This window comes from Saccostrea echinata, unplaced genomic scaffold, assembly GCF_033153115.1.
Source record: "Saccostrea echinata isolate AGI-Se365-2 ecotype Australia unplaced genomic scaffold, CSIRO_AGI_Sech_v1 ptg000054l, whole genome shotgun sequence".
In the NCBI taxonomy this organism is placed as follows: Eukaryota; Metazoa; Mollusca; class Bivalvia; order Ostreida; family Ostreidae; genus Saccostrea; species Saccostrea echinata.
Window position 1 is genome coordinate 26,187,375 of NW_026889803.1, and position 17,794 is coordinate 26,205,168.

At 32.7% G+C, this 17,794-nt stretch overlaps 1 protein-coding gene across 1 annotated transcript; it reads right to left on the reverse strand.

Annotated features, from left to right (window-relative positions):
* Positions 1-4,284: 4,284 nt before the first annotated feature.
* Positions 4,285-12,457, reverse strand: LOC133204733 (uncharacterized). The gene is made up of 9 exons (XM_061340472.1): positions 12,318-12,457; positions 11,431-11,584; positions 11,014-11,101; positions 10,317-10,464; positions 9,279-9,435; positions 8,434-8,604; positions 6,865-6,987; positions 4,909-5,022; positions 4,285-4,609 (listed from the first exon to the last, which is right to left on the reverse strand). The coding sequence occupies exons 1-9, from the start codon at positions 12,423-12,425 to the stop codon at positions 4,305-4,307; spliced, it is 1,368 nt and encodes a 455-aa protein (XP_061196456.1). The 5' UTR covers positions 12,426-12,457; the 3' UTR covers positions 4,285-4,304.
* Positions 12,458-17,794: the final 5,337 nt, after the last annotated feature.

The following is a 17,794-nucleotide window of genomic DNA, read 5'->3' on the forward strand; positions in this document are numbered from 1 at the left end:
TATTTAGTTCTAATCAAAATTCAACTCCATCTTCCTCATCAACTGATTAGCATAACAATGAATAAGCATATTTGGAGACAAGTCTGCATTTGTTTTTTTCATATATTTGCATACATGTATTTAAATTAGTAGACAGGAAGTAGTGAGAAAGGGGCTAAAATATGAGTACAGTCATAATATTTTTTTCAATTGATGAGTAACTTATCCCCACTCTGAAGTCAGGGGACATGAATTTTAATAATTTGATGAAGGGTTAATGGCTCATCATCAAAATGCAAATAATTAGCCTGCAAGAAGTCCATAAGAAAGAAGTGTGGTGGTCAGGCAGGTTCGATCGACAGTATCCAGATAGCTCAGATGGTAGAGCACCTGACTAGAGATTTAGGGGCCCTGGGTTCAAATCCTGGTCTGGTCCATCACACTTTTCTTCCCCTTCAGTTATATTTGGTGCCGTGCAATGCCCTGGAAGTGAGAGGTGAAAGACCTGCCAGGGAAGAGCCTGAGTTGGTTGTCTTTGGGAGCAAAGACCTTTATGGAGGAAAGAATGTGACAGTAAGACAGGTCCAATCTCCATTGGCCAGATAGGTCAGTTGTTAATACAACTAACTAGTGATTCATATTCTGATCTGGTCTGTGGCACTTTTTTCCCTCTCCAGTTACAGAACTGTACAGCTACAGTTTTTTTTAAAACTATATAATGGATTGGTCTACACCCTGGACCAAGGGGACATGAATTTTACAATTTCATTTAATTATCATTAAAATCAATCAAACTGTTTGTCAGCAAGTTCTGCAAGCATAAAAAGACTTTTAAAGGTGTAATTTATTCTTATTTTTTCCGTTTTTTCCCCGATATGACAAGGGTGACCAGTCGGCAGGGGATGCTCACTCCTCCATGGCACCTGATCCCACCCTCTAAATTTTGAGGTCTGTGTTTGCTCTGCTCCAAATTTGTATTGTTTCATTGGACTTTCGAGATTGAATACTGTTCGTTATCTTCATATTTCATCTTAATAAAATACAAATTTAGCCCCATCACGGGGCCTGAACCCTGGACACAGGGTCAAGAATTTCACATTTATGAAAGAGGAGTAACTGTAGAATCATACAAACACTCTATCTGCTAGAGGCTGGATTATCTGACAGAATAAGGAAGATTTTTGAGGATTATATGAATTTTGATAGTTTTAGACCCCAGGTCATGATGATTGTTAATATGAAATTAACAACTTTTGGTTTCCCTCATCCTCAGATGCAGGTATATGTATACCAAAATTGGTTGAAATTGGCTCAGTTATTTCAGAGAAAAAGCTATCTATGTTCAAATTATGAACTATGCACATCAGTGATCACATGCTGACATATAGGAAATGATAGCAATACATCCAATGAATGATACAGGTGACCTTATACAAATCAGGAGACATGAAACTTTTAAATCATATTGCAGAGAATTCTGAATATTTCCCTCTTTTTGAAAACTGACAATAAAGAGGACTTTATAAAAAGAAAACATTTTGTTGGCAAACATTTTTATTTTTGAAGTGCATTATGCATTATAATATATAAAGACAAATACATCAAATCAAAATGTACTTTTAATGAACACCAGTATGTAATTATCAAGAAGCCTTATAAACTCAAAGGCATATATAAACTCATTATAAAAAAATACACATATCAAAATCCTTTTTTTTTTTTTTTTAATTTCTGTATGACTTATCAAACACATTATAATATTTATTATACTTAAGTATTAGATAACGATTTTTTTTGCATTTCATGGTTCTATAAATTAATTATGGCTCTGCATACTTAATGATGTTACCAAGTTTTTGTACAAAATATAACCTTTATCTCTTAATATTTTGTTGGTATCCATTTTTTAGGGAGTTTCATCAACATCAAATGAATATACCAGTAGTTCATAATGAGTTTACGAGGAAATTAACTGTAGAATGTAAATAAACGAGATTCAATTTGTCTGACACGAGATTCCTTGGAGACAACATTAATTAATAAATTTAACTAGCTCTACCTGCAATTTAAAAAAAAAAAAAATTCTTTTTTTTCCACATGAAATTAAACTTGCTAGAATAACAGACTAAAATTACAGTGTTCCCCAAAAAGCAAAACATAAAGCAACTTTTACTTTAGCCAGCAAACGTCAGTCAACCAGAGACATTATGTTGATCTAACGTTAACTTTTGTATTAGAGTACTTATACGGTCAGAGTAAACCAGTTCATTAGTCAGCAAGATTCTAGTTCTTTCATCAGACTCAACTTCACCTCAGGAAATAAATCTGATCTTGGGAAACCAAAATCTTGCTAACTCCTTCATTGGTATACTTGACATTACAACATGAACCAAAGAGGATTCTGTTAAGCTTTGTGTCAACAACTAATAAATGATATAAAATTAACAAATGATAATAAAAGATCAGTGGATGCATCCATTAAAACTGTATCAGGATCCATTAATAATTGTTTCAGGATCCATTAAAATTTGTATCATTAGCCATTTAAAACAATTATATAAACATCCATTGTTAATTGTATTATATATCAACCACCACATTTTAACTACAAGTACTACTGATATAAAGTTCAAATTCTGTGGAATCATCATTGTTCATGGGGGACTAATGTTTTGAGGATTTCAAGGTTCACCCTTAGGCTTGAATTTACATCTCCACTAACAATAACTTCATTAAATCTTATATACCGGTACAAATTACCCACGAAATAACATTCCCTTGTACATCAGCCCCATGAATTAAAATGATTCCACAGTATATGATAAAAATTATATCATTAAAATATCACCTGCTAATGCGCATATGAGTTAAGGCTAGGTGTAGGCATTTCTATGTAAATGAGCTTATAAAAATCATAAAAGGTATTATATCTACCGTAAATCTGAAAATTTTTGCTGTAGATAAATTTTTAGCAAATTTGCGTGTGCATTGCATTCGCAAAAATATATTTCTTAAAAATAAATCAACAACAAAAAATGAAAACAATTTTTTTTGCTACTTTTCAAGATGAACAAGTTTCGTAAGCAGTGGTCATTTTAAGAAATCTGTTTATACTATAAGCTAATTACCCGTACAATCCGTGCGTAAGACTGCCTTTACTACATTCAACATCGTCCGATGGTTTGATAGGCAGTATATCTCTTTTAAATTATTTCTCTAAGAGAGGCCAGTTGTTTTATCTAAGAACAAATGTTTTTATCTGAAGGTTAGTTAAAGCTGACACGGTTTTATATATTTTTTGTACATGCGTGATTTATTAAAATGTTATGAAAATTTTAAATAGTTTAGATGTTTTATCTCTAAAATTGTTATGAAAATTTTAAATAGTTTAGATGTTTTATCTCTTAAATTCTAATTTGTTTATGTGATTATTGAACATTGGCATTGTTTATTATTGTACGTACATATGTAATTTATTGTAAGTACATGCATAATTTATAATCCGATTATTAAATGTTGGGATCGTTCAATATTGCATGTACATGCGTAATTTATTGTATGTACTACATGCGTAACTTATAAACTGCTATGAAAATTTTAAGCGCTTTTTAATTTTAGCACCAATGTCAATTCGCAAAATTTTGAAACGTAAAAGTTAATCAACAGCGTTTTGAACCAGATTCGCAAAGAAAATCAACGCAAAAATTTCCAGATTTACGGTATTACACAGAGAGAGTTTAAAGTCATTTTCCTACACATTCTTAGTACCCACGACATGTTATAGCCAGTACACATTGTAACGTCATATTATGATGTCACTGTTCTTTACTACTTGAGGTTATAAAACACATCAACAAAATAGCTTTTTTGGTGATGTTCTTTATAACCTTGTGTAGTAAAGAATGATGATATCATAATATGACGTCATAATGTGCACTTGCTTTAACATGTTGTGGATATCGATTGTTTTAGCCTTTTCTGTGTGATAGGTATAGCCCTTATGCATTCTATTTTTTTTATTTGCATAGAAACACCTATACCTAGTCTTAACTGACTTGCTTGATATAAAGTTTGTTTAAAATAAGTAAAAATGATTAAAAAAAATATACAAATTTATAATAATATATGCAAAGTCATCCATTTTAAAATAACTGGTATTTGATTTCTATCATTCATAAGTAGTTACTAGTATTCATAAATAAACATACTGAAGCACAGTGATGTAATTCTATCAATACCAGACATTGCAGATCACAAAACAGAGACAATTTGAGTTGTACACCTGATAGAAAACCTCATAATTTGTTTCTACTGTAAAACCTTTATCACACTTGTTTATGTTCATCAGATGGCCTGTGTTCAAACTCATAATCCAAATGTACAAAAGCCCTCTCTACTTCTGGTAAGCATTCTAGTTTATGTTGTAGTGGTTCACCAATGTCATGAGCTTCCTTCAGCGTCATGTCCTCTGGTAAAACAATGTCTACCTCTACAAGAAAGTTTATTCCAAAGTGAAATGCCCGCACCGTGTCCACATATAGCAGTTTTGGGTGATGATTGACACAGATCCAGGTTAATTTCTTCAGAAAATCTGGTTTTGCTGTGTGTCCTGTTAACAATTTGATTTGTCCTAAAAAACAAATACAACAAAATACCATTATTGAATTTCACATTCCTAGGATGCAATTACATGTATTTTCACTTCAAATCAAATATTTTGCAATTTTGTTAATGTGGTAAGAGTTGCACAAATTTTGATGATGGTTAGGACTGCTAATTGCTTACCAACCTCTTTTTTGAGATTGTTGTGTTACCTAAGTACGGTAATTACCCTTTGGCTCATGAAAAAACTTTCTGGGAAAACTTTTCAACAGCACAGAATGACTGATTACAAAACCATCATTTTTTTCCACCTTGAAAGTTACTAACCATAACCAGTGGACCACCACCCGACCAGTATGTACAGGGATATCAGGATCGCTCCGATTGGATCCAGGTATACTAACTCCGATACCTTGTACTGGTCATACATGCTTTTGGATCCTGAAGAATATAATTTGTATTAGAATAAAAACATGGCAAGGGACAGGAGCTCAAAGATAACAGTGCACGACAGAAAGTCTCTGATGAGACTGTAGCTCTACTGGTTTGTATCATCATGTTATCTAAGCTTATATCTTGTTTCTTTTTTTTCTTTTGTCAAATTTGATTCAAAATGATCAAAGGCATGTGTTCTATTTTATCATTAAAAAATCATTTCATTTAGAAAATGGGTCATCAGATTGTAAAATGGTAGAAAGCACTATTAATGCAAAAGCTTCTGCAGTGTAATGCGATAAAGCAAATCTTTCACAAGTGAGTTACAGCGAATTATAGATGATTCTATGCAAAAAAACAAATTAAAACACATAAAGGCTATACCTATCGTACAGAAAAAGTTAAAACTTGTTTTCTAATACAAACTTGGTACTCACAACATGTGAAGGCTGATGCACATTACGACATCATATTATGACGTCATTGTTCTCTACTATACAACTTTATAAGGAACATCACATCAAAGCTTCAGCACAAGGGCATACCTCATTTTGTTTTTCAGAAACAAGGTATAAATAAAAGCAGGATATTCCAAGGATTTATGATATTGCTGTACAAATTTCAAGAGTGCAATTGTTTAGTTCCTATTCGTAAAGTTTCGAGTTGAAACTGGGTAAAAATTCATAGTCCGGTGTATCCTCAATTTTTTATCAAATGAGAAAGTACATAATATTTGTGCAGCAATTTTAATAATTTTTAGAATATTCTTAATTATTCATTTAAAATTAAATAGGATATGCCTTTGCGCCGATGCTGTTTTTGTTGATGTGTTTTATTACCTTGAGTGGTAAAGAACAATGATTTCATAATGTGCACTAGCTCTAACATGTTGTGGGTACTAAGCATGTATAAGAAAATAAATTTAAACTTTCTCTGTATCAAACCTATACATCTTATGCATTTTTATTAGCTTTTGCACAGAAATGCCTATATCTAGCCTTAACTTAATTGTCTTTAGAGGTTCTACAGATACTTTTAATTCAATAGCTACTGTGATCTTGACCTTTAAGATATGACCTTGACAAAACAGGTCACACCAAGGCTGCATTCAAGATCTTAATGGTACGTAGTTCTACTTAACCACTACAATCTTGAACAATACGCTAGTTTAGCAATAACAAGCATTAATTCATACAGTGCATTCAATAAAGCCTAGATAGTAAGCACCTAAACTAGCTGCTACAATCTTGAATGCAGCTCAGCTATTCAAATACAGTTCATTATTATGAAGTGTCAGGTAATTTTCACATGAGGAACAACAAATATGGGTCAGTCATCATGAGCAGAGCGGACCGAAAACCCTTGGCTAGCGAAGATGGTCAGTCATTAGCTACATTGACCTCAACCTTTAGGATATGGGCCATGACACACCAAAAAGGCGATGTACATTTAATGTTGAAGTATGAAGGTCATTCTCACCTACTTCAATTAGATAGATATAAATTGTATAAAAGTTCTAACTCAGTAGCTACTGCAACCTTGAGCCATGAGATGTGAAGTTGACTATAAAATAAACCTTGAGCTATGAGATATGAAATGACTATGTACTCCAGTACATTGTACAACTTACATGAGAAATATGATGCTTTTCTTTTTTTGCAAGCATAAATAAATTACAGATTAAATGAATTCAATGAATGCACAACATACCCAGGCAGACCAACAAAAGGAACCTTGGTCTATTTTTTAATGCAGGAATATAGTAATCAGTCCTAAAATATCAATTTTCTCCATTTACAAATGTATTTTTTTATCATTTAAAGAAAATAAAGATTACTGTAATCCTACCTATGTATCCAAACACAATAGCCACAATGTTGGAGAGTACATCATTTCTGTGGTCCTTAGTCATGGCATCCACTGAGGGAGTCTTCACTCTTCTACACACCAGAAAAAGAATGATCTTCAGAACTGCAAAAAGAAAAAAAAAAGACATAGTGGTGGATTGAGTTTTCTTGCTTTACCAAGTAGAATCCATTTAAATAATAGTCTGGCCTCACACTAAATTTATACATGTTAAACAAAAGGTCCATGGTCACTATCTCAAACCACAGCCTTTGTTATTGTGTGTTTTTCCTCCTTTGTAAAATTTAACAATCCCAATTTATCTCCTCCAATCCCTAAGACTTCCAAAAAATTAATTATTCATTGATGAAGAGAATTGAAGATGGTTGTTATAAGACAATTAAGAATTTATCATCATCCTGCAGTATCATTAAACCTTCTCCAGAGCAGAAACAGACAGACAGACTATTTAAAATTTAAAGGTTTCTTTCTCTAATGATCAAATCCCTCTGTATAAAATTTGAAATTGCTATGATGAAAACTGTTCCAGTTATCGTGTCACAAAAGATATATATGTAGGACTCCAAAGTGCGATGGGACTCCAAAGTCCTATGGTCACGCCAAAGTCCGATGGTCTGCACCAAACCCTGATGGTTTGACACACCAAAGTCTGATGGTGCGGAAAAACGATTAACGTTTGTGACGTCATAGTACTACTGCACCAAATTAAGATCTTAAATTAACACAACTTAATATTATATGCGAGGACTAACCCTAATCTCTCGGATAGGTGCGAGACTAACCCTTATAGGTCAAAAAGTGTGTAAGAACTTTAACCTTGATATCTTGGGTGGATGCGAGGCTATCCCTAATCAGTTGAATAGTGTGCGAGGACTAACACTAAATCTCTCGGATTGCTGGGAAGCTATTCCATAATTAGTCCAAAGTTAGTTAGGACTAACCCTGATCAGTCGAGTGGTGTGTGAGGACTAACCCTAATATCTCTGGTGGAAGCAAGCAATAAGCAAAATCAGTAAAATTGTATGCGAGGACGAATAATGAACTGATGGCTTTTGAATGCAGGACAACGGATTGATGTCGGAATATTGTGACGTCATAAATATTGATTGTTTCTCCGCACCATTGGACTTTGGCGTATCGGACCATCACACTTTAGCGCAGTGCGTCTCATAGGAAACGAACCATCGGACTATGGCGTGACCATCAGAGTTTGGAGCAGACCATCGGACTTTGGCGAGACCATTGGACTTTGGCGTGATCATCGGACTTTGGAGTCTTACATATATACAGCATACAAACAGACAGACAAAGTGATAGGATCTCCAATTATATGTGTCTTTCTCTTATTGTAAAATATCCCTGTACAAAAATTTGAAAACATTATAGTGAAAGCTGTTTGAGTTTCACAAAAAAAAGTGTTGAAGGACAGAGAGATAGACAATGCGATTCATAAGGGTTTTTTTCATTTAAGAGATTTCATGCAGGGCTCTAATAAGCTATATCTCATCCAATAATATATTTAACAAGATTGCAGACATTATGATAACTTACCAATAGTAGAACACACAATAACAATGGTGATGATACCAACATCAGGCCATTCTCCCTTTCCTGTTGCTATTCCAACGATCTTCTCTGCACTTTCAACAATCAGTTGAATGGAGGCTAGACTCATAATCACCGACAGTATAACAATGGATATTGGCTCCAACTTTGTACGTCCTGTTCAGAAACAATTTAAATAATCAAGTCTACATTATCACACTGAATATATTAATTTTTCTTAATGAAATACATTTATACAACTCAACTTCATTATTCAAACAAAACTATATTATGAATCAACACAACTACCGGTCGAAATGTCAGTTTTATATTATTCATCCTCTTATAACTGTAGTTAAGAACTTCTGTCCAGCAGGTATTTTATATTGCTTTAAGTGTTTTTATGCAAACATTTATTTTTTTTCACAAAAACATATATGTGTGTTAAGTGTCATTAAGTTCATTATGAAAGACCATGTGAGTAGATCCACTAATCTCTAATCCTGTCAATTAAGATCCACAATATTAACATTACCCACAAAGCGGTTTATAAAAAACATAAATTGGTCCAACCGATGTTATACAGTATAACTTGGGTAGCTATTATATCCATTCCTTATCATTTAATTTACTTTCATTCTGTGTCCAAAAAAAGACAATTACCCTTGAAAAATGACTTCAAATTGTACAAAACTTAAAGGTAACATCAGGCTGATAGATACATTTTGACAAGTCATTGTGATGTAGGCAACACAGCTGACTGTGATTTACTATAAACTAAATTTTCTTGCCAATCAAATGGCACATTACAACCAGAATTAAAAATTATTCAAGAATTATAAGAAGAAAACCTTGAGGATATTCATATAAATTCCTCTTTTTCATGGCTCTCTCTGTGACTGCTATGACGATTCCAGATGAGAGATCCACACAACTGTCCACTAAACTGGAGATTATGGAAATAGATCCCGACAAAATTGCTGCTGCCAGTTTGGCTCCCAAAAGACACTGTAAAATACACATAAAACAGAAGACTTTATTAAGTCTTCTGTTGTCAGTACACTATAGTACTGTAATAAAAATATTCATAGGAATGGGATTAAATTTCATGAATAATACTGTTCAATGAAATTGAATCATTGATGAAATTTTATGAAGACTTAATAAGAAACCACAAAATTTAATTTTGTATCTAATATTTCCTTTGACATAATCTGGTGTTTTAAAACATATTTGGCGAATTCAAGTGTTCCACAATTATTTATGGTACTATTGGGAAAGCCTGACCACAAAAATCACTCAACTGTAACAAATGCATCTGGGTTTAAATATAGGGTAGAAAAAGACAATATGTTGATGGTGCGACCGTTGGGGCGAGTGCAGTTGTTCAATTAATTTTAAGATCTGCCTCTTCAAACCGCACGAGACATATGGAACGTCTAGACTGTGACGTCACATGATGTCATATGTTAGCTGCATTTCCATAAAAGAAGTTTGAAAAGTGCAAAATTTTAACAAAGAACGTTTAATCTACTCTCTGTATGCAATATCCATTAAATTTAGGTGAGTCTATTTTTTGTGAATTTTTAGCTGTTGTTACTGCAAGAACAAAGTTAGCAGTAAGAAAAACAACCATTGCATTGTGGGTCTTGAGGTAACTGTGGAAAAAATTAAATTGGATCAACGTGCAAATCCAAATTTTCTCTTTGCCCAGGCATTGCTTTAAGAGCTCGCAGTGACGAGCTGCATTTGTTATTGTAAAGAAATATGGTGGAATAAGTCAATCAGGGTTAAACATGCTGTTCAATGATGAAATATTGCAAATTCAAGAACTCATCTCAGCTTTAGAAGCATAGAAGCTTTAAAGTAAAATATGGAGAAATACACACCAAATTGACGACTAGAGTAGCCTTTGCGAGGATACTGGCTTTTTTCTGTTTCTCTGCGATCTCCTCAGCATGTTCCATTGCATCATCAACTCCAAAATGAAAATCCTCAAAAGCAGTGATTAATTCATCCTGGTTCTTGTAGAATGTTCTGGAATATTATTACTCATTACAAGACTTTCTAATATGCTTCATTCAGAAAAATAAGAAAAGATTGCAGAGATCCATGATGAAAGCCATGTCTCATACTGCTTAATGCTGTCACTTATTCTGAAAAAATAAGAATGACTGCAGCATCTGAAACATTGTGGATTATATTCAATTCAGATTAAGTTGATCTTGATTACACTTCACCCAGTTTGGACAGCCCTAAGAATAAATGCGCTAAAAAAATTGTAACCTGTTTACTCTCAGGAAAATATAGATCCTACACAGACTCTAGCAAATTTGGGAGTATGTGTTCACGGATGCATCGCCCTTCAAGCTTAGTCCTAGTAGTAGATACTTGCGAAAGGACCTGCTCCCAAAACTTTAATCTTGGCTGCTTATCCAGAAAATAAAGATCAGAAGCAGCATTCAACCACTCTTGTAGATTACATCCCTAATGCATCATCTCTGCAAGTTTGGTCCAGGTAGGCCAAATAGTTACTTGGTTAAGGAGAATCTTAAAAAAACAAATTAAAGCTATTGCGTTCATTACCTGATACGTTTTGGGACATCCCTTTTGCTTTTTCCTTGCTTCTTAGATGAAAACTCATTGATAGACATCTTCCAGTCATCTTTATTTTCTATAAAATCAAAGATAAAAATTACACATTTAGTTGTATTTTTGGACAGATAATATAAATACTCTTTTTCACAAATTCTCATAGACTTTTAGAAACATGCATTTACACTTTGAAATCATTAATTTTTGTGGAGATTAATATTTTTTAATGTAGTCTTTGTGGGATGGAGAGATCCACAAATTCATTTCCTCCATGAATTGTCAAAATTTCAAGTATATAACAACTTAACACTTCTTTATTCCCACAAACTAAATTTTTCCACCTCAAACCATGAAAATTTGACCCTACCAAAAATTTTCATTGTACAGTATGCATTTAGTATAAAATACCATTTCCAAAAAAGCTGCTATGTGACGGAGCCACCTCAGTGATGCAGATTCTGTGGGGACATTCCGTGTTGGAGGAGGTACCGTTCAGAGTCGTACTGCCATCAAAAATATTTGGAGCATCTGCTCTTCCAAGCAGAAACTTCACAATTGGTGTCTTCATGCATGAAATTTAAGGGGGAAAAATAACAAACACTATTAATTATATTAACTTCATTATAAATGTAATTTGTTATATCCATTAAGATGAAAATCACTTCATTGTAAGCATTAATTCATTATAAGCATGTTCACTATAAGCCTGTTTTACTGTATTCCTCTCTCCGAGTTTCACAGGGAACCAGGGTTTATTTTAAATACAAATATTACAATAATACATTATATTTCCAAGCATAAACTGCATCAATCTAGCAAGAATTTATTAAAATCAATTTCTAAAAACAATGAATTTTTTCCCCCCTGTGTTCCCCATGTGTTTGTTTCTGAGTTTAACACACAAACTGTCCTCAATAAAGACCTCTGGATCTCTGTCACTAAACCTGCTCCAGAACATCTATCTGATCACTCATCCACAAATTTAAACATGTGTTAAATAAAGCATCCAAAACATAATGGGCAGTATGCATCCCAGCATGCAACATTTATGAAAGATTTGGCAAGGAACGACTCCTAGTTCCTTAGGAATGGATGTGCTCCAAAAAACATCTTTTTGGTCACTAATCTGTAAAGTCTATTGGTCACATATGCAGAATCTCCTGACCTTGACTAAATTAATACATGAATATAATATTAATAGTTTCTTTAACCACTTTTTCCAGTTGTTGCCTAAATTTTATCAAAGTAGCCTTTCTTGCAGGATGATATTGTGTAGTTCAATGATTAAAACTCACATGTTCATTTCTTGGCATATCTCCAGATGATAATCTCCGTTTAAGGGGGATGTTTTCCTCCCTAACAGCCTGATTGAGGTCTTCCAGGGTAAGGGACTTCTTTGCCATGGTAGTACTTCACTCATCAATATTATCTGCTCAAAACAAATTGCCTTAAAATTAATGAATTTCTACCATTTTCAATTTTAATCTGTAATTGACAGTAAATTTCATGGGCAACAAACATCTTAGACCCTGCAGACCTTAAATCCATGATAAAGTGAGTTTATACTAGGTTTCATGTGCAAGATTATATCCCATAAAATTTATATGCATGTCCATTATCCATATATCTGTAGCGTTACATGTATTTATGTCTCTTGTATAATTCAAAGAATGAGGTAAACATGACTTATTTTTAGTTGACACAACCTCCTCATTACAAGGGTGTCAGAGCAGGTGGCAAGGCAGATGGTCATTGCCCCAGTAATTAAAAAAAAACTAGAAATATGTCCATAGGATATGAATGCCCCGTCCAAGGTATATTTGTATTGCAACATGAAGAGAAACCTACCCTCCTTTGGTTTGAGATTCATTCATCCCATCCATTATTTAACAGCTAAATAAAGAAAGCTCTTCTGAAGTAATCCTTTATGGAATTTAATAATTTTAACTAAGAGTGAAACAAGGAAAAAAAGTGATATTCAAGATCATTGGGAAGGTCAAGGTAAAATAAAAAAAAAATAATAATGAACACTTTAATTGCTCTCATCAATAATCAGTATACAAAGTTTGATGAAAGTATCTTGAACAAAATGAAGGAATAGTGAGGTCAGGGTTATTAGAAAGGTCAAGGTAAGAGTATAATGACAAGTTGAATTGATTTCACTAATGTGGATCATAGTAAATGAAGTTTGAAATCTTCAAAGTAAAGCTCAATGTCAGGGGAAGATCAAAGTCATAAGGAAGGTCAAGGTCAGAAAATTTTGACAAAATTTAATTGTTCCGACCAATGTACAACTTTGTATAAAGATTGATTAAAATATCTTAAAAAGTGAAGTATAGGTCAAAGGGAAAGTCAATGTCAGAAAATTATGACACAGGTGAGTAGTTCCCACTAACATGTATTAGTGTACGAGTTAATTGAGTTTTGATGAAAATGTTATGAACAATCTCTTCTACACTTTGCTCAACACAAAATAATAGTGAAATCAAGGTCATAGGGAAGATCAAGGTCAAGAAATTATAACATGGTTGAATAGCTCCCACCAATATGTAATCACTGTATGCAATTTAATAAAAATATCTTGAATAGTTAGTTCTTAACTGAACACAAGATATGTTTAAGTAATAGTGAGGTCAAGGTCACAGGAAAGGTCAAGGTCAGAAAATTATGACACATTTGAATAGCTCCATGTATCAGTGTATGAGTTCTGATTAATATCTTGAATAGTTATTTTGAAACAAAAAATAAACAAAAAATTAGGAATAGTGAGGTCAGTCACAGGAAGGTCAAGGTTAGAAAAATTTGCCGCAGTTGAATAGCTGCCCACCAAATGGCACCAATAAATATCAGTGTATGAATTTAATTTTTTTTCAGATAAAAAACTAAATTTGTAATGGTGATGTGTTCATTGGAGTGGCAAATAGTATGGTGATCTGCACAGTCAATAAAGTGGTGAAATTTGAAATCTTTTGCTAAAGACAAGCGCAAAGAGGGTGGTACCTTACCTACTCTGTGCTGACAATTAACAGGGTATCTTTGCCCCCCTTTTTGTGACCAAAAATATACATAACATTTATAAATCAATATTTGTTGTGGGATGTTGCATTAATTATACATAAAGAATAGCTAAAATAAGTTGAAAACTGTTCCATATGACTCCTAAAACCTGAGAGCTCCGGGGGCTTTGCCCCCTGGGCCTCTACACCAGACCTAGTCTGCATTATCTTCTGTTTTCCTGGCTTTTTTTATGATTTTAATATTTTACGTGCCAGGAAATGTCAGAACCAGCGCCATTACGAAAACTGGAAATTTCGCTGTCTCCAATCGGAGTTGATTTTCCATACCTGGGAACTGAATTAAATGCCGTTGTCACAATTTATCAATAGCTCAATGCTTCTAGTACTCAACAATATCGATGAAAAGAAAACATCACTCATCATTTCGATACAGGACTTGAACAGGTCCAGGAAAATCACTATATTTAGCTATATAGCTTAATTTACCTATATAGCTTTATTTACCTATATAATATAGCTTTATTTAGCTATTTTAGAATAAGTTTCTGTTTTATGAAAAGCAAACAAAAAGTCGCATGAAAATTATGGCTGATACTTTTTTAAAAAGGTTTGATAAAAACAACCTAGGGCATAGATAGTAAAAACATTGCCTCTTTTAAACACTTTTTAACCAAAAAATGCATCTCTATTGTTTGGATAGCTGTCCATTACTGGAAGTGCGATGAGGCATGACTAAGTGTGATTGCCTTGCATTGTGCTGAATTATTACCAATCAATTATCTTGTTGACCAAAACTACTTTTCTTTGTTAAAGTAGCTGCTTATTCACAGATTAACTGTTATACATAGCCCCAAAACTTTTAGATCTTTGACTGCAATTGCACAAAAGGAGAAACATTTTTAAAAGTGGGTTTTTGGTGAATTGTTTTCAGTCCATTTCAAAGTTGAAAACTAATACTGCCTCATTATGCGACTTTTTGTCTGCTTTTCATAAAACAGAAATTTACTCTGAAATAGCTAAATAAAGCTATATTATATAGGTAAATAAAGCTATATAGGTAGATTTAGCTATATAGCTAAATATAGTGATTTTCCTAGACCTGTTGAACAATTTTAAAATGCACAAAATGAAAACAAATCTTGACAGTCAGATAAAATGTTTTTATCAGATTGTATATTTTATAAACAAACCATAAAAACGACGTTGGTGAGTACTAGATGCATTATGCTATTGATAAATTGTGAGTTTGACATTTCATTCGCTTTGCAAGTATCGAAAAACAACCTGAGAATGCCGCCTCTGGTTGGAGGCGGCGAATTCCCAGGATTCGTAATGGCGCCGGTTCTGACGTTTTCCTGGTACGTAAAATATCAAAATCGTGAAAAAGCCAGGAAAACGTCAGATATTTCGGACTACCCCAGACCCCTAAATACCCCCCCCCTTTCAAGAATCTTGGATCTGCCATTGCACCTCTCCTAACCCAATGCTTAATACTTTCCAACGCCCATGCTCCAAGATGCCTTTATTAATTTGATGATTGTACTCACGTGAAGTTTGATACACGAGCAAAAATAAGAAAGACTACTTTGTTGTTCAACAACAATTCTAAACCGGAAGTCATTACATCGACATAAACTACGAAAGGTATCAAATCGACTGATGTCAACCCGTATCCAACAGGCGAACTCTGGTCAATATTGATATCTATATATATATATATTTTACAAGTATTTATATACTGAAAATTATATTCATTTTCTTAAATATCGAAGAAAAATTCAAAAAGCTCCTGTCTCGGGAGAGCTTGCTTTTTTGAACAGCAATTGAAAAGTTGAGCATTCCTATGAGGCGCCATTTCTATATTTTTGAGGTATTTTTTGATATCAAAAAAAGAAATCTTGATATCAATTATTCGAATTCTTGATATCAAAAAATAATTCTTGATATCAAAAAATAATTCTTGATATCAAGAATTTGAATTTTTGATATCAGAAAATGATTTTCTGATATCAAAAATTCGATTTTTTGATATCAAAAAATGATTTTCTGATATCAGGAAATCAATTTTTTGATATCAGAAATTAATGTAGATTTCTGATATCAGAAAATTATGAGGCGCCGTTTTAATATTTTTAAGGTATTTTCTGATATCAAAAAATGATTTTTTGATATCAGAAATTCGAATTTTTGATATCAAAAAATCATTTTCTGATATCAGAAAATATATTTTTTGATATCAAAAAATAAGCGAGATTTTTTTATATCAAAAATTCGAATTTCTGATATCAGAAAATCATTTTTTGATATCAAAAATTCGAATTTCTGATATCAAATAATCATTTTGTAATATCAGAAATTCAACTGGATTTTTTGATATCACAAAATCAATTTTTTGATATCAGAAATTCAACAAATATTAGTGTTTAGGCTCATACAGATAATCTATTCTCCCCAAGATTGTTTTCACAGAAGTAGGGCTCCTCTGTGTTTGGGTTTTATACTATTATCTATAGAATTAGTGGAAAGGCGAACTTGTATATGTTACAAAATGAGGGTTACAAGTTTCGGTGTTTATGATGTAAAGAGAACTTACTGAATGCATAAAGTGTTAATTACTCTATTCATTTTTACTGTCATTTCCTACGAATCTCTTGTCATTACAACTCAAGGAGGCTTTAAGACTTATTTGGAATTCGGACATTTCAAACTTATCAGCATTGTAAATGCATGTACGTATCAATTTATGTATATTCATTTATTTCCTTGCATTAATCTATACAAAAATTTTATTAAGAAAACACAAGGCTTTAGGCTAGACAATCAACTATGAATTGATAACACTAATCAAAGTTAACAGAACATGCAATGTTGCAGCGGGATCGGTATTCAGGATGACACTAATACCAGTAAACTAACCATTGATACGGAATAAGGGAGCATTCATTTATTTAAGTTCTATTTATTTCACTCATATTTTCTGATATCAAAAAATCGATTTTTTGATATCAAAAATTCGAAAGCATTTTTTGATATCAGAAATTTATTTTCTGATATCAAAAAATCGATTTTCTGATATCAGAAAATGATTTTTTGATATCAAGAATTCGATTTTCTGATATCAGAAATCTACATTAATTTCTGATATCAAAAAATTGATTTCCTGATATCAGAAAATCATTTTTTGATATCAAAAAATCGAATTTTTGATATCAGATAATGATTTTCTGATATCAAAAAATCGATTTTTTGATATCAAAAATTCGAAAGCATTTTTTGATATCAGAAATTTATTTTCTGATATCAAAAAATCGATTTTCTGATATCAGAAAATGATTTTTTGATATCAAGAATTCGATTTTCTGATATCAGAAATCTACATTAATTTCTGATATCAAAAAATTGATTTCCTGATATCAGAAAATCATTTTTTGATATCAAAAAATCGATTTTTTGATATCAGAAAATATGAGTGAAATAAATAGAACTTAAATAAATGAATGCTCCCTTATTCCGTATCAATGGTTAGTTTACTGGTATTAGTGTCATCCTGAATACCGATCCCGCTGCAACATTGCATGTTCTGTTAACTTTGATTAGTGTTATCAATTCATAGTTGATTGTCTAGCCTAAAGCCTTGTGTTTTCTTAATAAAATTTTTGTATAGATTAATGCAAGGAAATAAATGAATATACATAAATTGATACGTACATGCATTTACAATGCTGATAAGTTTGAAATGTCCGAATTCCAAATAA

Bases quoted from the DNA above. Each gene is read 5' to 3' on its own strand.
- LOC133204733 (XM_061340472.1), bottom strand. From the start codon at position 12,425: ATGGCAAAGAAGTCCCTTACCCTGGAAGACCTCAATCAGGCTGTTAGG. The intron at 5,023-6,864 runs GTAGGATTACAG...TATATTCTTCAG, and splicing joins TATTGTGTTTGGATACATAG to GATCCAAAAGCATGTATGAC. The intron at 4,610-4,908 runs GTTAGTAACTTT...TTTGTTTTTTAG, and splicing joins GTGGTGGTCCACTGGTTATG to GACAAATCAAATTGTTAACA.